We start from the raw sequence: 22,744 nt of genomic DNA, 5'->3' as shown, positions 1-22,744 counted from the left end.
TATAACACAACTTAGAGCAAGTCAGTAAAGAAAAAGGTATTTAAGTCTCTCTATTCAAGGGTTTATAAACCGTTATTACAGCCCATTTGTAGATCAAGCAGTCAATCAGCTATGTCCTATTCTGCCATTAGCCTAATTCAGGTCCTCATTTCTCTCATCCATGCCCTTGTAATAGCCCAACCAATTGAATTCATATTATTCTATATGCTGCATTGCTATCAGTTCTTGTCCTAAAATAAGACTGAAAACTTTCAATCACCTCCTATTGTACATAAGTATATTCCAATACTTTACCCCAGCATGGAAAATCCTCCACAGAGCAAGTCTTACTTACCTTTACAATTTACTCTTCTTTGACTCGACATGGTGAGCTCCGCTATCTACTTGTGCTTTGTTTCCCCACATCTTCTGTAACCATTAAAGAGACCAGTTCAAATCCCACCTCTTAGATTTCTTTTGGTTAATTCCTTCCTAATCATATTTCACTACTTCCTATTTGATTAGTTAATATTTTGGATGACAATGTTTCATCATTGTACCTAATAGTGCAGTGGATCACCACAGGAGATGGCTGAAAAAGTGCTGATCCAACAGCACTTAAACCAAAGGAGACTAAATACTAGTTCTCGCTGGAAATATATTGCTATTATTCAAAACAGGGAAGGCAGTCTGAATAGACATTATATTGAAGATGTTCAACAAGTAATTGGGTCCAGGAGAGTCTGGTAATGCATTAGATACATGTCAGGGTAATATTAGCTTTGAAGTGGCAAATGAAAAATGAGTGGATAAAATGGAGCAGGGTTTGGCTTTCTTCTTTTTGCTATTAAGTTCAGCACATAGGAGACGCCACCGTTGAACAAGGAAAGGTAGCCCAATGAAGACCTAGAAGAACCAATCCTGTGGTGTCACAAAACTGCTACTACTCAAGTATTGATACTCTGACTTCTGGATCTTCAGGGTGCCAGTAGAGAAGCATCAGGTATTCTATAGTGACTGACAGTGGAAGCACTGGTGAACTTTTTAGTTTGAGCATTGCCATGGCTGAATAACATCCAAGCCTCTGCCCTCCATTTAGAGCCCCAAAGCACCCAATGTCCTTTCCTAAGTCCTCTTCTACTCAAACTAAGTAAATGTTCCTGTTGTTTGCAACTCAAATATCTGATAGCTAGCCACTTGGGCCAACTTCTCTATTTAAGGGACTAGATTCCAAAGACAACTCTCTTTTCGGTAGTGTTCTATTACATTATAGCACATAGTCTAAGAGGAGACTGTTTGATACTGACATCTGCAAAAAAAAAAAAAAAATCAATAAATGAGCAAAGACCTTTTTTAGGTGTTACCAAGAAAGAAAAAGCAATTAGTATAAATTAATTCTTTCCAAAAATTAGAGGATGAAGATAGATGTAGTATATATAATAAAATTGCTTGGGTGCTGTAAATGGAAAGTTTACTATAGAAGAACTCAGGCTTGTAGAGTAAGAACTGGAGGGTGGAGATTACATCACAGGGAGGACCAAAGAGTAAAAGGGATGAAATGAGAGAATTCTCTGTAAGGTAGCCAGGCCCAGAAAGGGATTCCAAAGATAAAACCCAGGAATTCTTTTTATGGCAAGCTTCCACATTGCCACTAAACCCATCAGCAGCAACCAATATCCATTTTAAAGGCAACAAAATTGCTACACAATTCATAACTACCTGACTTAAGTAAATCATTGTTGTTTGAATAACTATTAGCATCCCTTCACAAGTCAGAAACTAGTTGTTTCTAATGAGATTCTATTTACACTTTTAAGTCATTTTCTCAACCTCATTTGCGTATGGACGGTTCTAGGAAAGGTATTATGCAACATAAAGTGAGAACCTTGAAGATTTAGGACTCCAGTCAGAACGCATCCTTTGGGGGGTGTACTCAATTACCTTTCTGGGGCTCATTTACTTATTTTTGAAATGCAGTTATTTGCCTCATGTGTTCCAGGAAATCTATGATCAAATAATCCTTTTGTAAATCTGTTCCTTCAGCGTATGTGGCCAATGTGACTGTAATCTCAACCTCCATTCTCCAATTCTTAACAAACTCAGCTTCGGCTCTAGATGTCCAGATCTACATTTACCTCTTTCTTGGGTTTTCTAGAAACAAATCATAGCCTCTTCTTTAAAGATAGTTAAGGTGCCAGGAGTCTTTTGCCTCTTTCCACCCACGTATTGCCTAGAACCTGGATATAATGGTTGAGCCGCAGCAACTATTTCAAACACTAAAGCAACTTTAACAAGTTTATGCCATGCCCAGGACAGCAAACCAGGGGTTGGAAACCTCTTTCTGATAACTATAAAATTAAGTACAGATTAACTCTGGTCTCTAAAATTGATATTCTGAAATCTCTAGCTTAAATAAAAGTGCTCATTTAACCACTATTTGTGCACACAGGAATATGTGCAAGGAAGCCAGTGTACGGGTCTCTCAGAGGCCAAAGAAATACTAGTTCAATACACCAAACTTCTATCCTTACATATAAAATTACCATCCTCAAACAGGATTTCTATTATCTTAAGTGGTTAAATACATGTTTTCAAAATGTTGACTTATAATGCTAACAGTATAGCAACATAGTTTTCCTCTGAACCCGTCACTGTATATTATACCCAGCCTTAGAAGTCTATAGCTAATGGTTATTTTATACTTAACATTTGTCATCATTCCTCCAGCAAGATGTAGCTACCTCCCATTGGTGGGTTTGCGGCTGACTCTAATGAATAGAGTACAGAAGTGACAACTTCCCAGTGTAGGTCATAAAAGGGATCCATTTACCTAACTTGGGAACCAACCACTCTCCTGTAAGGCAATCTCTAGAGCTCTGGCCACATCCCACCTGAAATTTCATCTAGCAACAACTACTTGCACATGAAGAAACTTCAGATGATTTAATTCTCTCTCCTTCAAAAGCTGCCCCTGCTGATGTTCAGTAGAGCAATAATGAACTATCCAAGAAGTCAGCAAAGGAAATCTTGTCAATGTTTTAAGTTTTGGCAGTGGTTTTGTTATGTGGTACTGGGTAACTGCTACAACCACTGATATACTCTCCACATTCTAATAGTCCCACTGAGTTTACAAAACAATACACAGTGCAGCTTTGTTGTTTTATTGGTTTTCTCAATATAAACAACTCAAGTAGGTAGGACTGTGGTAATTACAAAGGATCTTGGACTATCTCAGTCAACTTGAGATTCAACTACTGAGAAGCAATCATGTAACTTGTTACATGGCCCCATAGTATCATGGGTGGTACACTGGAAGGAGTCCAGATGAATCCTAAGAAATCTACATACACAAAAAATTTGCTGTATACCTACCATCTTCAAAGCCCAATATAGAAAATCAGGAAATCCAATTGCAAGCATCTCTAGAGTACTTCAGTTCGGAACTGAAGAACCAGAGTATTAATTCAATAAAAAGGTGACTCTATGTTGAATCAATAAGATATATGCACACATGGCAGGAAGTGAAAGAAAAGGCAGCCAAGCAGAGCTGTAACAATGCAAAGAGAGGTTACACAGGCTGGGTTGTTTATGTTGAAGATACTCCAAAGGTTCTAGGTCTACTCACCAAACCAATTGAATGGCAAAAACAATAGATTCAGCCTCTACTTTTGAAAACATCAACTGGCCTAATCTAAGCCTAAAACCACATCTGCTCTCAAAACACCTATCTCATTGTCCACCCCTAGACTGTCCATCCAGGTAGATGTTTGGGATGTATAGGATGGGCTAACTACAACTTGGTGTTTTGGAGAATGTCATAGTAAAACTAAGCCTGAAAGAACAAGTGTTAGACTCCAAAGCCTATGTTTAAACAATCTACTACCCAGTGTATAAATCGTTTAATTCCTAAATTCAAAATGTTTAGTCATTTATGTTACAAAGTTTTAGTCTAAAATTAGATCTTTTCTATTTTTTATTCATTTTTTATTCCTGTAGAACCACCTTACCTACAATTCCCAATTGGATCAGCTACTAACTCCACCTATGTGAAGATAATTACCAATATGGACTAGGGTAAGGCTTGGAATCCTATTATGTTGGATAAACTGTGAAGTACTTCACTGTATGTCATTTTGGATGTATTTTCCATCGCCTGATAAGACCTAGAAACAAGGACATCCCAGAAATAAGCATACCCAACACCCAGACCTGTTTTCTAAATGCCATTCCCCACTAAAAAAAACCTGGAATCCTTAGAGGAAAAAGCCTAAGATGAGACGACCCCCCACCCAAGTCTTTTTCAACTATACAGTTAAGTGCTCAAATGACATAAGACACAACAAAAGTGCATAAAAATTTGATAAAGATACCACTGGTCAAATCTGGAATGATTTAGGTATCTAAATGAATTGTGATTGCATAGTAAAATTCTCTACAATCATGTCTTTGTAGTAAGAAAACAGCATTTAGAATGTAAAGGGCATAATGCCCACAATCTTGTCGAAGGTTTTAAAAAACTGTTATGCGTAAGAATATGAATCTAAGTAACAAAATCAAATGATCTAAGAATATACAGGGATTCTTTCAACTATTATTCCTGTTAGAGAAAAGCTGAAACATCAATAAAGCACTCCCCCGCCCCCCAAAAAAGAACTCTGGAACTTGACTTTAAGAGGATTCATCATAGGTAGTCTTGAGGCCTCCAGCATATATGTTCTTACCTTCAAGTGGCTGACTCTCAATAGGCTTATCAAATCTTAGTTTAAAAATTACCTTCATGGCAAGGTTATCCTCACTTGAAATACCCTGAACAGTGGTTTTCAGTGTTTTAAACTCTTTTAAAGGATTTCTAAGACTGTCTTTCATGGCGCGGCCCCTTGTATCTCTACATCTAGTCTTTCAATACCCTTAAATTTCCTACTTAAGGACCTTCATTTATTTCCTCCAGTACCTTCACCTGAACTGCTTTCTGCTCATAAGCTCCATCCCTCACTACTCATCCTTGAAATTCTTGCTAAAAGCTCTTACACACAATTTGAGTAATCTGGCAGAAACCATTTTACCACTCCGTGAAAAGTTCGGAGCCACAACTGCCTAATTTCATTATGACTTACAAAATTATTAATACTAATACCGTTAACACTGAGATATCAACTTCTGGCATTTGTATTTTGATCACTTATCCCCAGTTCGTCCTTCTTGCTTTTATGTTGAAAACATATGAAGAACTGAAAAGCACCAATTTTAAGCAATAATTTATCCTGAATATCAAAATTGAACAAATGGATTAAAGACTTATTTCCTGCTGGCAATTTATTATTTCTAAATTGTTATACTCAGTTTATTTTATACTTAAAATTAGTTAAAACTTTAATTTTTAAACTGAAAAACCTAAAAGTACAGTATGTCGAATGGAAGAAACACAAGATACAAAGCACATTATATTTTTTGACAATATAATTAACTAAATACATCAATTTTCTCATGGATAAACACTTAACCTTAAGTAATTTCACACTCCAACAAAGATGTTTTCATTTCTCTGAAGTCATGTAAGTTGTTCTTAATCAGTCCAAGAACTTGGCTTTTTATTAAAGTTATAGTTTAATATCTGAATTCTTAAGTCAGTATACAAAATCACTATATAGCTATAAGTTAATCTCAGTTATCATTCACATTTTTAGCTATTAGACTTAGTGCTTTACGTAGCAAATTACCTAAATTATGAACATTTTTAAAACAAAATCCAGTTTACAATTACTGAATATATATACAGTGCAGTTTAAAAAATAAATTGGCATATAATTTTTCCTTTCTAAGATTCCTATAAAGAATGTATGCTTCTTTCTAAGCTATCCATCTAATCTGTTCATTTAAAATAACATCTGGCTTTATTTAAACAGTCAAAGAATTAAAGGCTAAAATTTTTATAAGACTAACCTAAATAAATGGACTCAAATCCTAAACCAAGCCCTGAAGCCAAGCATCCAAAGAATATTTGAATATTTGTTTAATACATCTGCCTGGTATGAGGTTTTCACAAATAATTCAAAGTTTTGTATTTATTTTTAAAATTTAAAATGGCCTACAACTCAGATAAACCCACAAATTCATACTGTCTTACAAGGAGCAGTAATATAAAGTTAATTCAGTTATCTTAGGGGACATCATATACTAATCAATGTCAGTAACCTATCCACAGAATGAAAACATTTCTATTAAAGCTACTGTCTCCTTTTCAGGTTTATGTTATTAAATGAGCTAAAAAGGAAATAGAGGTAGAATCCCATTTTTTCTTAAGTACTACTCCGAACCAATTCCACACAATTTTTGTCACAATTACTGCTTTGGTGAACTAGGTAAAATAATTCTGAGAGGATTACATAAACTTAACTTTCAGACATCCAATCTAATCAATTTATAGAACTAAAAACTAATCAATTTATGGATCTGCTGTCCTCTGCTTATCATATTTGAATGACCATAAAGTGTTAAAAAATATTTTCAAATTATTTGTAGGTAATCATATTGGATTTTACAATTTCTGGAGGGAAAAAATGAAAACTTCTTGGTAGCCAATGCATGGGCTAGAGAAAACTATAAACAGAAAATGTAAGGTAAAGATAAAATTTAAGTGTCTCAAAAATGGCTACAGTTAACAGAATAAAATCTGCAGAACTGCAGAATTCCTTCCTTTCTAGTCTTCCACCAACAAACTTCATATTGCAGGGCTTGGGAGGTTGCTCACAACTTGAAATTATGCAAATTTATGGGCCACTGTGGACTAACCACAGAATAGCCTACTCTAAGCATCTCTACTCTCTTCTTCCAAAAAAAGTATAGTCACTTTTTAAATTAAAAAACAACCCAAAATATCACCAGTACATTTTATAAAATTAAATGCAAATTTTATTAACGATTTCAAATTACATATTTCGAATTTCTAGAATGGAATAGAACCATTTCGGAACTGGAGAAATGGCATAGATGAACACTGATATCCCTTAAAACTCCAACTTTATTAAGAGAACAATTCCTCTGCAAACCACATTACCCTTACATAACAAGACAAAATAGTATCTACTCCTTCACTTTGGCAATAGCTATTTCCTAGAGTAAAAAAAAAAAAAAAAAAAAACCCAAACAAATAAACAAAAAAACCCAGTGGTTTTGCTACTTTAAGTTCATTAAAAATGGAATCCTATGTTTAGATTAAAATTTTTTTTTAAGTTCAGCTGTGTTCAAATGAGCTATGGGTACAAAAAAAAAAAAATCAGCACAGAATGTCTAATCAAAGCAACCAAAATCATTAGAAAACTAAGAGGAAAAACATAAGGTGCTTTCACGGCATTTTTTCCCCCCTACAAACTATTGCAGTTGGTTAAGGATTTCCAGTAGTTAATTAAAATCTCAGGAGCAGAATGGATAGTACTACGCAAATAACAAAATTTGTCCATGTTCCAAGACCTTCATAATAAAATTTCAAAACAGAAGCTCTATTGCCTCTAAAAATGAACCTATATAATTTTATTAAGAGTAGAAACTCTAAGCTGTCCTCTAATTATAATCCAGTTAAGTCCACCTTCACTGTCAAAGCTTTTATGTTCACCACAAAAAAAATAACAGTAATTAGCCTGAGGTATTTTAAAGGTGGCTCTACAGTCTCAAATTTAATAGCATTTCCCCCCCCCTAAAAATGGGGTTTTTGTTTTTTTTTTTTTGGTCCCATGATCTCTACAACATGGTCATAACTAAAATATCTAAAAACAATCCTGAACCTTTTGAAATAGTTATCCATCCACTTCTATTAAAATAGGAGCCAAAGTGTTATCTGACCAAATTCAGAATAAAGCACTTAATTTTTGTTTCCCAATTTATCAAACCATGGAATGAATAAAATGCTGAATATTAGACTCGTGGTGCAAACAGGTCCAAATTTTTAAGTTTTTATAAGGTTGAGAAACATTTCATAAAATTTAACTTAATATGCATAACACATCTGTGAGGTAGTTAAGTAAACAGTACTACCCATTTTAATACATAGTAAACAGAAGCATGGGTAAATAACATATTTTAAGCAATAAGAATTGGAACTATAGAGGTTTGGGGCCCTCTCATTCTAACCAGAAAAAAAGAAAAAATAAACCTTAACTTTTTAATTTTTCTTAAAAAAAAAAAAAAACAAACATTACATCATTTAAGATTATTTAAGATTTTGTTTTTCTTTTCCACACTTTCTTACTAGGAGATGCAGTACACCTCTTCCAAAGTTGGCACCCTCTTCTTCAATATAGTACTCTAGGTACAACACTTAATTAAAGCTATGACTGCTTCTACCTGAATTAGTACAAAATTAAGACATTATCTTGTGAGAACTAAAATTATATTTGACATTTTTATTTTACGCTGCAAAAACAAAAGCAAACAAACAAAAAAACTTGATATACGCTTGTCAAATGATGAAAATTCATCCTTTTCCAGGGAAGCAGAAGGTAGACCCTACCACAAAGAAAAGATGCTTAGTTAATGGAAGTTAAATTTAAAAGTACAGTTAAAATAATGAAGCTTAACTTCTGAAAATACTAGGTTTTATTTACCTCCCTGTGGTAACCAATAACCATACTACTAAGTTAGGGTTCTTTACAGTTAACTATGTAACCTAAAATACAAAAATCCATTAACGATCTAAGTCAATACATGTCATTTTACTGGAAATTCTTAACCATATACTTGTTTTAACAAGTTTTGTTTTCGTTTTTTAAAATGATGAAATGTCTTTGTATGAGCACTAAATTTCTAAAACAAAATTATGAAGGCAGAGCCTGTGCAAGCAAATCTAAACCCATTTCACTACCAGCTGAAAAAATACTTTGGTTCTTCAGGAAAAAAAAAAAAAAAGCATAACAAAAAATCTGTTTCATTTAACAGTTGTTTATTTTCATAACTGTAATCTAATAGTTACACGATAAAAATACTCCAGAAGAACCAAACTATGTGGCAATGAATGAAAATGTGTGAAAGAATTTCTGCATTCAACACATCTGGCAGAAAAACTAAAGTTAAAATGCTAGGTAGAACAAATTGGTCTTTAAAATATCCATTCCTTTCTTTTAAAAAAATTACTGAGTCTACCAAGAAAATACAAAAACATAAGGCTGTAAGTAAATAATAATTGTGTTTAGGCTATTACAGTGCAGGTTATCCTCAGGCCACACACATCCTGCTTCACTGCTGCTTGCACTCTGCTGGGTTTTGATCCTTCTGTTAAAGGAAAACAACAAGTCAATCTATCTTTTTCTACTCTGCTTAATTTTTCAATAGTAATTAATTACCTTAAAATCACATTATCTCACTGTCTGCCAAAATTTTTGCCAAATTAAGGGTATAGCAATGATGGCAAATAATTTATTCAAACATTAGCAAGTCACAAAAATGCTGAAGTCCCAATTTTACATTGTAGAATGAACTCCATGAGACACCCTGAGCCATAATCTTAAAAAGTTAAATAATCAAGCAATTTGTTAGTCATATCACCCATTATTTCTGCTTTTATAGATCAGTTATTCAAAAATACTGATTCCATTCATAATAATAAGTGATTCATACTTAATTTGATTTTTAGCTACCTTCTCTCTTTCCTGTTCACTAGGTTAAAGTACCTTCTGAATATTTTATAGTATTTACCAAATAAATGAATGTATTAAAAAGAAAACAAAGTTTCAAACGAATCCTGATAAAAGTGCACTATGAATTTTGTGGGAGGATAAAGGCCTTTACCAACCCTGATATGACAAATTCTAGGAATAACAGAGTGGGACTCTTGAGAGATGAAGAACAAGGTGACTGGAAGAATCTAATAGTACTGATACCCTATTCCCAAGCATTCCTGCATGCAGATGATTTAAAAACTGATCTTTATTTATAAGCTTTCCTTCAAAGGAAAAACCACCTGAGACTACAAGCTATAAGTAATTTAAAATGCTTCTAAATAAATAAATAAATAAATAAGTCCACAATTATGTGCCTTTGAAACAGAATCCTAGGGATTACTTACCCTGAAACTATGAAAAATACAAGGTCAAAACCCAAAATAAAAGTTTAAGAGAGGTGCATTGAAATCACATGTACTATTGAAATGCCAGTGTGGATTTAATATATCTCCAGTTAATGAGTTTTTAAGACTTTAAAGGACAAAAATAAACTTTACATTTGTAAACACCAATTTTTATTTAACCCGCCTTAAAATTAACAGAACATAGCACTGATTTTGCTCACCTTTGAGTCATAGTCTGGATCATTTTCCTCATCTTCTTCTTCCCCTTCCTATATTAAAGTTCAAAATGCATCCATGAAGTAGGTACACAGTAGCAAGAAATGGCTCATAATGTAGGGAGAATTTAATACAAATTACTCTATAGGTCAAGAGATTTTCATGATTAGAGTTTGGTGACAATGCAATTTAATTTGAAAGCTTCTAATATGAAAAATTTCCCAACACAACTTGAGACATCCAGATAGCTTTTATTGAAAAGATTTACTGCAGCCAACGTTGAAAAAGTTTACTGCAGCTTTTGACTTCTTCAAAGAGCTGATAACCCTGCAGCAGAACAGAATTATTTGAAATAAAAAAAATGTTCTGAGTTTTGCAATTTATTTATTGAAACCTTATACATACATTGTTTGGCTGTAGAATTCTAAAATCATAATTTTTTCCAAAAAAAAGTTTTTATCCCATATCACAGAATAATGATTAGAGCAAAGGAATACATAAGTCACTCAATTTGCTTCTTAGTGTGTTAAACAGAGAATTATTGGCTCATTTGGTAAACATTACCTCATCCGCTTCTTCACCTTCTTCATCATACTAAAAAAGGAAAAAGGATCAAGTTTGAATGAAGATAACAAATATCTGAGAACAACATTAGTTTCATCCAGCATTGTATTCACTAATACCTAAGAGGAAAAATACTTTCCCTAAGGTGACTGATTATGAATTTTAAAAAGGCCAATTGCTGTCGGAATCACTCAGCTCAGTGCCATTAAATAAACCTGATAATTTGAAAATTTAGAGCATAGTACAATTGTGGATAAAACATGATCATACAACTATCACTGTACTTATGTGTGGAACACACCGCACAAAAAATATCTAAAGCCTATTTGAATGATTGTCATTTAGCAGTAAAGAGATCCAAAACATTTGAGGGCAGCCTAATTTTACCTTATTTAATATTTATTCGGATACAAGTTCTATATTTGTTCTATTTGGTCAAAGACAAGAGTACAATAGATCTATAACACTAATCAAACATAGAAAAGTTTTACTAATTAATCCAAAGAAGGCCCATTTAGAAAAATCAAGGGAAGTAATCTATAGAACATCAGTAATTATCCTAATTGCATTAGTCTATCTTGCTTTCCAAAAATCACATCTATTCATTAAATCTCTCACCAATTCTGACTATCATACCCTCACTCAATGATTTTATTGCAGGATTCAGATTCACTCACATCATCATCATCATCTTCAATAGCTTCTCCAGTAAAGTATAACACTGATCTTGGGATTATACGTTCACGTAAAAAGTGACCAATTTCAAAGTCTGCGGCAAGGATAGCTTCAGCATCATCATCCTATTTAAGAAAAAAAAAACATAAAATGTAATAACTTGGTTATTTAATTTGGCATATGGGAGACTCTCGGGTTTAAATTATGAAGAAACTCTCAGCTTCATTTTTAATTTCCCATCATTTTTAAACTAGCTTATGTGTGTGTTCAAATAGGCATCTACATATGCTCTAGCTTTACAGGTTTTTAATAAAAGAAAGTTAGCAGGCCAGTGTACATACTCAGAGAAACTTTAGGAAATAAAAAATCAGAACTACTTATTGCCTTTTTTTTTCTGGCATAAAAGATTAAAAAAGCAACTTTGTTATATGACTGCAATTTTCTTTTTTAAAGTATTAGTTACTGAAAACACCAAATGTAAGAAAAAGTCTCAGGCTTTCATGAATAACATTAAGTATATGACACATAATACAAGACCACAGAGGATGATTTCACACTTCCTAAAAGATAGCATCCAAGCAACTGTATAATGCCAAATAAGGAGACAAATTCCCACTTGATAAAGACTGAGTTAATCTAGGATTTCTATTTAAAGGCAAAGCACAGCACTGCAATGCTGCTGAAATTTTTCAAAATTGGAGACAGTCTATCCGTAAGTACTCAAGACTGTTTTGTTATCAATATTTGGTAGCAGAGTTAAAACACACATGCGCACAAACACGCGCGCACACACACACACGAACACAAATTCCAATCCATCCCCTGACATGAAAATAGAATGAAACTCTTAATTAATGCTCATGAGTAGTTATTTTTACCTAAAATTCACTTGCCACTTTCTATTCCCCATTTTTATCCTATAAAAGACATTTTGAGCTAAGCTAGCGATCACTCTTTACAACATACAGAAATACCTGCCGTTTGCAGATCTGGTCTAATTAGCCAAAACTGTTCCAACTCAAAACTATTCACATAAACATAATTTCTAATTCCATATATGTATAAAACTATTTAAACTACATCAGTTAATTTAAATTTAAAAACTTTGCCAATGAAAACCAAATTCAAAACATACCTAACCTACCCTGCCTGTATAGGCTTCTTTAAGGTTACTCCTCATTCTAAGCTATGTGCCAGGCACATTTCTTACATCTTGGCTATATATACATATATAAAACCGTATTTCCATTGGAATAATAAGCATAGAAAGAGTTCTAACTAGAGTGTGGTTAGATAAGTTTAGTAAATAGTTTAAATGACAGTACATTCTAGTTTCAATGAGGAAGAGAATTATCGTCTTGAAAACTTGAATTCTTTACAGCAATATTTCTAAGTCTCAAAAAAAAAAAAAAAAAAGCCTTTAGCTTTTCAGCATCTCTCAGTGGAAGCACTATAAGCATTTTGAATGGAATAATTTTACAGATGCATAAAGGTCTTGCGAATGCACTGCAAGCCTCAGAACAAAATACTAGTAGGAACTGTCCCACTCCCCATTTTTGAGAACCAGTCCTTTAATTTCATATACAGTAAACAATTTAACAAGTAACAATTCAGCTTACCAGATCTCCACTCTCAGGAACTGCAAAATTAAGAAAAGAAATTCAAATTAATAAAAAACTAAAGCTTATAATAAAATAGTCTTCAATACCCACACTAAAACAGTATTTACCTTCAGGAGGGGCAAAAAAATTAAAGAAAGAGTCATTGGAAACTGTTTTGGTCACAGTACGAACTGTCCCACGTCCCTTGTGTTTCTGCTTCTTTTTAATGGTTTTCAAAGTGACATTCTTCCCCTTTTTCCAATCTATCTGGCACCTTCCAAAACAAAGGGAAAAAAATTTATCACAATTAAACGCATTACTTTCAATTGCCAGGAGAGCTAAGATTTTTCTAATTCAATGGTAGATTTGATTTCAAATTTTAGAGAGCAAAATTGGTTCAAATGCTTTCTGCAGCAGTGTAAAAGAAAAATGTTATTTCTAAACAAATTTTCTCAGTAAATACATTAATTACCGCAAACTCACAATATAATTTAAATGTGCACTTCCTTTGGAGAAATATCTGTGACAGTCTATGAGCCAAAAATTCTAGAAAAATGGATGAGCTCTTCTCAGAAAACATTTTACTCACATGTCTGTAGATAACCCATGCATGTATGTATCAAACACACACACTAGGAAATATTAAATATCACAAACTGTAAGTAAAACAAAAACAGATGTAACATTCTATTAAAGTAGTAAAATTAAACTCACCCTGTACAACCCATAATTTCTGGTCCATCAAAAGAAAAGGGATCAGAATCATCTGGTTCTGACCTCATCCTATAGGTCTTTGTCAACACTTCATTGGTGAAATATTCATTGGGTTCAAAGTGAAATTCCAAGACAAAACTCTTAAAAAAAAAAAAGCATAAAAAATTTATAAACTCCTACATCACTAATTTCAATATGTTGGTTATTTCTACAAACATAAAATTCTAAGTGATGTTTTTCCTACTCTGGAAAATAATCAGACAAATCCCAAATTATGTTAAAAGCAAAATGAGAAACAAAACAAACAGAATAAAACTTAGTTCAGCTCACACTATTTAGTAACATGTTTACAAAAAAGGTTAGGCACAGCTGAATAAACTGACCAAGTCCCCCTTTTTCGCTCGATCCCCATAAATATGACTTTAGAGCTTAGACTAGAACCTAGATTGACAGAGAAAAAGCCCCTTATTACATGCAATGTAAGAATCTATAGTGTATAGTAGGTTTGCACATAATTTACATAATACTGATGGTTGTGGGGAGAAGCTGTTGATCTTTCATAATGTGGAAGTGGGGACTCTCTAATATCTCCTATTTTATGTAATTCCCCAAAATATACTTTTTATTACAGAATAAGTTATATTCCTATTCATAATTCCTTGCTATTATTTTTTACTGATTTTTAATACAGGATCAGTTATGTTCAGAGAAGAAAAAGAATAAATGTTGCATCACATATCAACATCCAAATATTTACTTCCTACCAAATGTAGCAAGTATCAGTTTTAATTTCTTCAAACATCCATCTCTAATCCTTGAATGTCACACCTCATTTATCTACTTGTAAACATCTGTCAAAAATTAAAGGTATTTCAAAGTTCTTTTACCATAGGCTGACCAGCATCTGAAAACTTCACTTTAATATCTTTCAAGTGCTTCAGAATAGGTTCATCATGTTCCTTCAAATTAAAACAAAAAACATTAAAATAAGCAATATGGCATTTTAGTATTAGTATTGTTACTAAATAAACACTTAGCTGATATTTCATAGTGAAGTTTTACGTAACAATTGACTACATCATTACAAAGACTGAATGAGCACAAAACCAAATCTAAAAAGGCATGTTTGAAATGTTGGAGAGGATGTGGAAAAAAGGAACCCTCATACACTGCTGGTGGGACTGCAAATTGGTACAGCCACTATTGAAAACAGTATGGAGGTTCTTCAAAAAAGTAAGCATTGATCTACCACATGATCCAGCAATCCCTCTACTGGGTATTTACCCCAAAGACTTGAAAACTCATATCCAAAAAGATATTTGCACACCGATGTTCATAGCAGCATTATTCACAGTGGCCAGGACATGGAAGCAACCAAAGTGTCCTACGATAGATGACTGGCTAAAGAAGCTGTGGTACACATATACAATGGAATATTACTCAGCCATAAGAGATTAAATACTGCCATATGAGACAACATGGATGGACCTTGAGATAATCATGCTAAGCGAAATAAGCCAGACAGAAAAAGTAGAAAATCACATGACATCACTTATATGTGGGATATAAACCTAAAAGCAACAAATGAATAAGACAGACAGAGACTCAGGGACATGGACAATGGACTAGTGGTTACCAGATGGTAAGGGATGGGGGAGAAAGGGAGAGGGAGATGGAATAAAGGGAGTGAAATATAGGGGGGTAGGGAGAAGTTGAAGTGAGTAAACAGGATAAATATATGGTAGTTGAAGGAAACTAGACTTTGGATGGTGATCATACAATAGAATATATAGATGTCAATTTATAATGTACACCTGAAAATTACATAATTGTATTAAACCAATGTTACCCCAATAAACTTAATTTAAATCAGTAAATAAATAAAAAGGCATGTTTGCTTTAAAAATGTTTCCTGATTATAACTGCTACTGTTAGCTGATCTTTTTTCTTTCCTTCTGCTGGATGCTTTACTACTTTGCTAAAGTAGAATTCAATAGGCAATCATGGTTTTGAGATAATTTCTTTTTCTTGACATTAACTTGCAACGGTCACAATATAAGGCAATTACTACAGTGCAGATGGGTAGTGGCCCAGAAATGTTTCTGATTAGAAGTAAAGTTTCCCAGAGAAAGTAACAACTGTAAGAATTAAAGACATTTACAGTATTTTTTAAAAATGCAAATGTCTTTGGAATAGTTGTATGGGACTGAAAAGGTCTTTTGGGTAAGACAATTATACTGTTAAGTCTCTTCCCATACTACCTTCACACTAAGCATCTAAACAAAAGGCACAGAGCCATGAGAAAGCACCAGACAATAATTAGCAATTATTAAGGAACCATTTCAATATCTAATTTTTGAAAATGAATTATAATTTATCTGATTACATTAATCAAAGCTGCAATTTTCCCTCTACAAATAACAGCTGTTTCAAAGGAAAGCAATCATTCTACAAAGGCCAACAATGAAGAGACTAGTCATAACAGACATTTAAATTTCAAAGGTTTATACCTGCTGAGGTAAACTGGTGTTTTTATGAATAATATTACCTGAACCATATCACTGAGCAAATCAACATTCTTAAAAACAGTCAACCAAAATTCAGGAATTCCCTTGGGGTCTTCTTTTTCTTCATCTTTTTTCTCATCTTCAATCTTGGCCTTTTCTTTCAGCTCCTCCTTGATAAATGACAAGCATACATTATTGAATACTTAGATTAGACCTCTTCATAAAATCTTACTTAACTTAAAGGCAGTAGCAGAAGTATAAAAACCAACAAACTCCCAATCGCTATAACTTTCAGCCCAAATAGTTCTAGTCCAATTGTGTAAATACTGCTGATACCCATTCCAAACCTTACTTTTATAAATACTGCTATTATCATTTATCATACCCTTCCAAAGAGAACCACTAGGACCATGAGTTGTAAGAAAAAGTTTTAGGAAAAAAAAATTTTCACTTTATCAAAATAAAGACCTTTAAGCATAGTAAACAGGAAAAGCAAAAGAAATATAAACCTTGTTCAATGCCTGGGGCTTTTACATTTTTTAAATCAAAACATTAATCAAGCAACATTAAAATAACAATTCTGGAGAAACAGGGTCATGTAACAGAGCACCTGGATTTGTGTCACAGCTCTACCATCTATTAGTTAGCTGTAGGCAAATCATTTAGAAGACTTGAAAAAAGGGAACAATTCTTTGCATGTCATCATGAAGTTCAAAGGAAAAGTTTATATGACTCTATAAACGTTAAGTACAATAAAAACATAAAGAAAAAGTGAATCTTGGCATATATGGTACCAGGTTGGACACTGGCTCATCTGTATTCACCCATCTATAATAAACAAACCATTTCCAAGGTATAAAACACACTAAATTAAAGTTGGTACTAACCGAAATTTCATCTTCCTCATCTGGTTTCCATTCACATTCTTCTTCTGTGGGTTCATAAATTGCATTAATGATCTCGAATCGCTACAAAACACAAAAACAAAAACAAAAAACAAACAAACAAAAAAAACACTTGCATAAAAACACTGGCATCCAAACTAAAAACTAGCTGTTTCTCATTAAGAACGCACTGAGATTTAATTAACACATACCACAACTTAAAATGCTATTATTGATAGTTTCCCCAAATAATCTAATAACCATTTTGCTGAGGTCTAAAGTTTGTTTCCAGGGTTGTGTTATCCTCTTGAATTTTAGATAAATAAAACAAAGCAGTAAAAAGCATTACCTTATCAAATAAAGGCTGATAGAGAACAGCATACTTTCTTTCAAGATCATGAACTTCCTCATAGAACTTGGCTTCTATCTGTGCACATTTAACTTGAAGATTTTTGAGAGCATTCACTCGTCTTTTAACTACCTTAGGCAGGCTGAAAGGTTAAAAAGCACTGGTTACATAGCATCACAAGTCACACATCTTTTATCATATTGAAATTAAAGCATAAAAGTTAGTTAATGATAGGTTTCCTACATGAAGTAGATCTAATTCAATGTAATTAAAATTCAAGAGATAAATACATGGACCTCTCAATTTATAAGAATTCAAAAGTAGAAATTTAATCAGGTAAACTAACAAAAAAATATAAATCATATTGTCAACCCAAATCTTTCACTGTACTTGAGTTCAGCTTTGTTATCAGTGTTGGTATCTCAATTGTAAAATGCAGTTTTTTTTTTTTTTTTTTTTTTTTTTTAGGCGAGGCAACCCTTGCAAGGACCTTGTCATCTTACAATCCCTTATTTTCTCAGTATATTGTTATGCCTACAGTACCTGGTCTTCCTAGGTGGTCTCCCATCCAAATATTAACCAGGCCTGATCCTGCTTAGTTTCTGAGATCAGAAAGGATGGAGCTTGTTCAGGGCAGCACGGCCATAGACTAAAATGCAGTCTTAGGTTAAAAATAGTCTCTTAATTTGGATTTGAAACTATATTAAATAAGAATGTAATATTTTATGCAGAGGGGACATGGATTTTTTTTAAATAGCAGTTTTATTGATGTAATTCATATCATACAATTTACTGGGCATAGATATTTAAAAAAGTTATAAAGACCTGTCTGTTAGCCCCTTTTAAACACCTCTACCACACAAATGTTCACACTCAAAATTTATCTAACTTCAGGGAATCTGTGTAAGAAATCCAGAGTCCAGGTTAGAATTGCCTGCCACTTGTTATAAATCAAGTATCTTACTTAACCACAACTTAAGATAATCAGAATGAAAAAAAAAAACCTAAAATGTCAAATTTTATGTCTTACAATTAAAAATAAAAAGCCTAATGTTCTGTCAAAGAGGCTGCTGGCCTCTTCCTCAAGGCCCGTTTCAAAAACCCAACCCTGGAAACTTTAGAACCAATAAGGAAACAACTTTTTCAGAGTACATAAACATAAACATACATATAAATACACATACGCAAACACCATGAACAACTTGAGTAAGACTGAAGGCTGTCTTTAACTGGTACAGGGTGAGCTACCACCTAGGGAGTGAATGGGAATAACCAGCATGGTAGCAGTGAGGACAGGCTGGAAAAAAAGCTTTTTAAGTTCTGTGCTTGCCTTGCAACACTGCTTGTCCTCTTCACCACCCTTTTACAGTGCCAGCGTTCCTTAGAAAACATGAAGTTGATGAAAGCTGAACTGGCTCAGAGCCCACAAGCACTCACTGCCAATCCAGGTACAATAGGTTGCAACCAAAGGAGTCAAAAAAAATTGCCCACAATTGTCAACTAACTTTGAATCTAAAGTGACTAGAGCTCTCCTTAGCTTAGGCTCATTTTGCCCCTTCTTAAACTCCATGGGATTGTCACAAACCAGTCTGATCTTCATTTCTCTTTCAATATTTATTATTGGAGTAACTCTTGCAGCCCAGTATCCCTAAGTGCTAGGGCAAAAATAACTAGACATTTGAGTACAATTTCTAAGAAAGAAAAATACTTATAATCTATAGCAGCTTTATTAAACTAAGAATTTCAACAGAATACAAATATACTTAAAGAAATGAGAGGAGATACTAACAATATGAGACAAGACCAAGAAAATTAAGACAAGGTGGTAATATTATGAAATATACAGTAACTAAAATAACCAACAAACCCGATAGGTTCAATTGAAGAAAAAGTCCAGGAGGTTGAAAAGCTATTCAGAAAGATAACAGGAAAGACCAACAGAAAAGCTATGAGATATGGATGACAAATTTACCAACAGCTGAGACACAAAAGGAGGTGGATATCTAAAGAAATGAGGATAAATTTCTCATAGTTAAAGATGAAAATCCTTACTTTTACCCCAGGTAGGTTAATTAGATTTATGAATTATCAAAGACAAAAAGGAAAGTCTTAAGAGTTCAGTGAAGAGAGCAAATAACCTACAAAATAAATCAGGCTTTGAAAGAGAACACTGTATACAAGAAATGAAGTAAATTTTTAAAGTAATTAAGAGCTTTGAATTTACAATTTTATAGCAAAAATGTTATTCAGATATGAAGACAAAATAAAAATTGTATCAGGTATATATATCATTTCAGGAAGTATGCCACAGACATTCACTACATTCATTAAAAATAATTTTTGAATATCTAAAACAAAATCCAGGGAGATGCTATATATAAGGTATGAATGGTCAAATATGTTGGTACATTTTACTATTGCCCTGAAGGAAAGAAAGAAAAGGACTAGAAGTTATTTATAAACAATACAGGTATCTGTAAAGTAAAAAAAATCAATAAGGGTATATAAACATAGGTGTTAGGTTGTGAGCCACTTTACCATAGTAACAAAAGAGAAATGCATTAACTTTGAAACCAACAGAAAACAACTCAATCTACTCAACAGACTTGTAGAAAAAAAGAAAAAAAAAGTAAAATAAATTTAAAAACAAGGAAAAGATGGTACCAATGAAGCCTAAAAACATTACCAGTTTAAAGAAATGAAGAGTTTAAAATTACTAATAAAGAAGCAAACATTCATACTAGAGTAAGATATCAGAGTTTACTACAGCCTACAACTGACAGAATTACAAGGAGAATAGAGATTTTTAACACATCTTTCCCAGTACTGTTGGATCAAGCAGTAATCAATAAGCAGAAACAGAGATCCTGAACAATACAATTACTAAGCTTGAAACAGTAATTTTAGCATAGAGATCTTCGCACTTAACAGTCACAGAACTTTACAAAAACAGATTATTAAGCCAAGAAAAAATACAATTTTTTTTTTATAAATCCAATGAACTAAGCATGTATTTAAAGAAACTGGAAAGAGGAAGAGAGTAAAGCCAAATAAGAAAGAAATATTAAAGTCAGAAGAGTAACAAAAAAACAATATGGAAATGGAAAGTCAAAAGATGGTTCTAAAAACATAAGATTTGAGACATCTTGCAAAATTAATGAAGATGCAAAATACAGAATGAAGGGAAAATAATCACAAATTTAAAAATTCCTATTATACAAGTTATTCCAGAAAACAGGAAAAAAGTCAAGTAGCCAATGTTTATTTCCTCAAGCAGTTGAAATCTTGATTATAAAACCAGGGGATAGAATTACCACCATGAAAGCTTTTTTATAGTACATACATACATGCACACATGTATATGCTCATTTTACTAATGAATAAGGACCCTAAATAAGATATTAACTATTCAACTCAGTGGTGTGGTATAACAATCCAGCATGATTAAACTTATTCCAGGAATGCAAGACTAGTTTGATATCCAAAATACTACTTCCAAAAATATATATTTAGTATGTACTTAAAAAATTAAAACATCAAAGATCATCTGAATTGATTAAGACAAGGATGCCCACTTTAAAATTTATGTTTACCATAATACTGAAAGTCCTGAATAATTATAAAGAAAAATAAACATGTAATATAGGAGCTAACCCCGCCATTATTTGCAGGTAAGATCTTTTGCAGTAGGAGAAAAACATAAAGAATTGCTATAATAAGTGTAGCAAGGTTTCTGGATACAAGATCAACTTTAAAAAAACAACAGCCTTCCTCCTCTGTATCAGAACAACTAACCAGAAAAGACATTAAAAAATAAAATACTTCTCACAATAACAACACAACTAACATATACAGAAATTAATCAAGAACAGACTATTAAGAAATTTTGTAAAAGACACAGATTATTTGAATATATATAAAGATATATATCAGGCAATTTAATATTAAAAAGATATTATGTATCTGCCATTTTAATCTATCTATTCAATGTAACTGCTATCAAAATTTTAGTTTGTTTTTTGTTTTTTGTTTTTTTGTTTAGAAAACTTTGATAAACTTACTGTCAACCATATATATGTATAAGATCTACAGATGGTTAGGTCAACCACGGGGTGGTAGAGGAAAGCAACTCACCGTGCCAGATATTAAAACATACCATAAAACCATAGTAATTAAGTGTGACAAAGACAAAAGACAAAGATCAATGAAAAAGAATGCTGCTCAAAGACAGACACTAGTGTTTATAAGAAAGTGATATGCAAGTAAGGTGGTATCACAAATAAATGGAGGAAGAATGAATTATTTAATGAACTTTTATAAAAACTAGCTCACTAAAAAAGAAAGAGAAAAAAAGGATCTGGATGCTTATTTACAGCAAATACAAAGGTAGACTGTAGAGGGATTAAAGACCTAAAGGGGAAAGGTAAAACTAGGGAATAAAAAATGGAGAAAGAAAAAAGAAGGACTTAACTTCAAAAGAACAAATCATAGATCATAACATTTAACAAATATAAAAATTAAGGATTTCTGTTAGATGGAGGATGCTATGGATTAAGTTAATAGAAATGGACACCATAGAGTATTTACAAAGTCTAAAACTGATAAGGGATTAATACCTAGAATACATAAGAACTCCTGCAAAACAAGAAAACAACAGTATCCCCAACAGGAAAATGGACAAATGAGCAGCCTAAAAGCCTAACAACCATGAAGAGAAGAAGCTCAAAGCTCATTAGAAATCAGAAAATACAAAGAAAATAAGCCTGCACCTCTTTGGTAAAAATACAAAAACTATAAAGCTGAATGATGCCGATTACTGGAAGGGCACAAGGATAAAGCAACTTTGATGTACTAAACACAGTCATTCCAGAAAGCAAGCTGGAAGTACTCGAGGCTTGCAAATCCCATAACTATATATGTCAGTGATTAGTACATTTCCCAAAGAAATTCTTACAAAGTTCCTTAAGAGGACATGTACAGGATGACCATTACAATGAACTTTGTGTTCAGGAGCTTGGAGGCAATCTAAGTGCCCATCGAAGAAAAAACATATAATAAACATGGTGAACAAACGTCAGAGACCTAGGCAACATTTAGAGGCTAGAAGCTATTAAAGATTCATATGGATAGCAATGTGGATGATCTTAAAATAATAAAGCCATGTAAACAAAATTACAAGAAGAAAATTTTGCTCTTATTGA

The 22,744-nt window shown here is 33.0% G+C and overlaps 1 protein-coding gene across 4 annotated transcripts in view; it reads right to left on the bottom strand.

Moving 5' to 3' along the window:
* Nucleotides 1–6,865: 6,865 nt before the first annotated feature.
* Nucleotides 6,866–22,744, bottom strand: part of NAP1L1 (nucleosome assembly protein 1 like 1) — a 29,722-nt gene continuing 13,843 nt past the window's right edge. The window contains exons 5-16 of one of the 4 annotated variants that reach the window (XM_016138203.2): nt 17,544–17,685; nt 17,198–17,278; nt 16,352–16,480; nt 14,691–14,762; nt 13,804–13,943; nt 13,218–13,363; nt 13,108–13,127; nt 11,491–11,613; nt 10,814–10,843; nt 10,255–10,302; nt 9,170–9,240; nt 6,866–8,478 (exon numbers count right to left, since the gene is read on the bottom strand). In XM_016138203.2, coding sequence (XP_015993689.1) covers nt 9,205–9,240; nt 10,255–10,302; nt 10,814–10,843; nt 11,491–11,613; nt 13,108–13,127; nt 13,218–13,363; nt 13,804–13,943; nt 14,691–14,762; nt 16,352–16,480; nt 17,198–17,278; nt 17,544–17,685 — 967 coding nt within the window. In that variant the 3' untranslated portion in view covers nt 6,866–8,478; nt 9,170–9,204. Of the gene's footprint in view, nt 9,241–10,254; nt 10,577–10,813; nt 10,844–11,490; nt 11,614–13,107; nt 13,128–13,217; nt 13,364–13,803; nt 13,944–14,690; nt 14,763–16,351; nt 16,481–17,197; nt 17,279–17,543; nt 17,686–22,744 lie in introns of all 4 variants that reach the window. The other 3 variants (XM_036238019.1, XM_036238020.1, XR_001596111.2) reach the window with 3 other exon arrangements.

The sequence above is a fragment of the Rousettus aegyptiacus genome, unplaced genomic scaffold (genome assembly GCF_014176215.1).
Source record: "Rousettus aegyptiacus isolate mRouAeg1 unplaced genomic scaffold, mRouAeg1.p scaffold_m13_p_2, whole genome shotgun sequence".
Classification (NCBI taxonomy): domain Eukaryota; kingdom Metazoa; phylum Chordata; class Mammalia; order Chiroptera; family Pteropodidae; genus Rousettus; species Rousettus aegyptiacus.
Note: the sequence above shows the minus strand (reverse complement) of the source record. Positions and strands in the feature narration are given on the sequence as shown.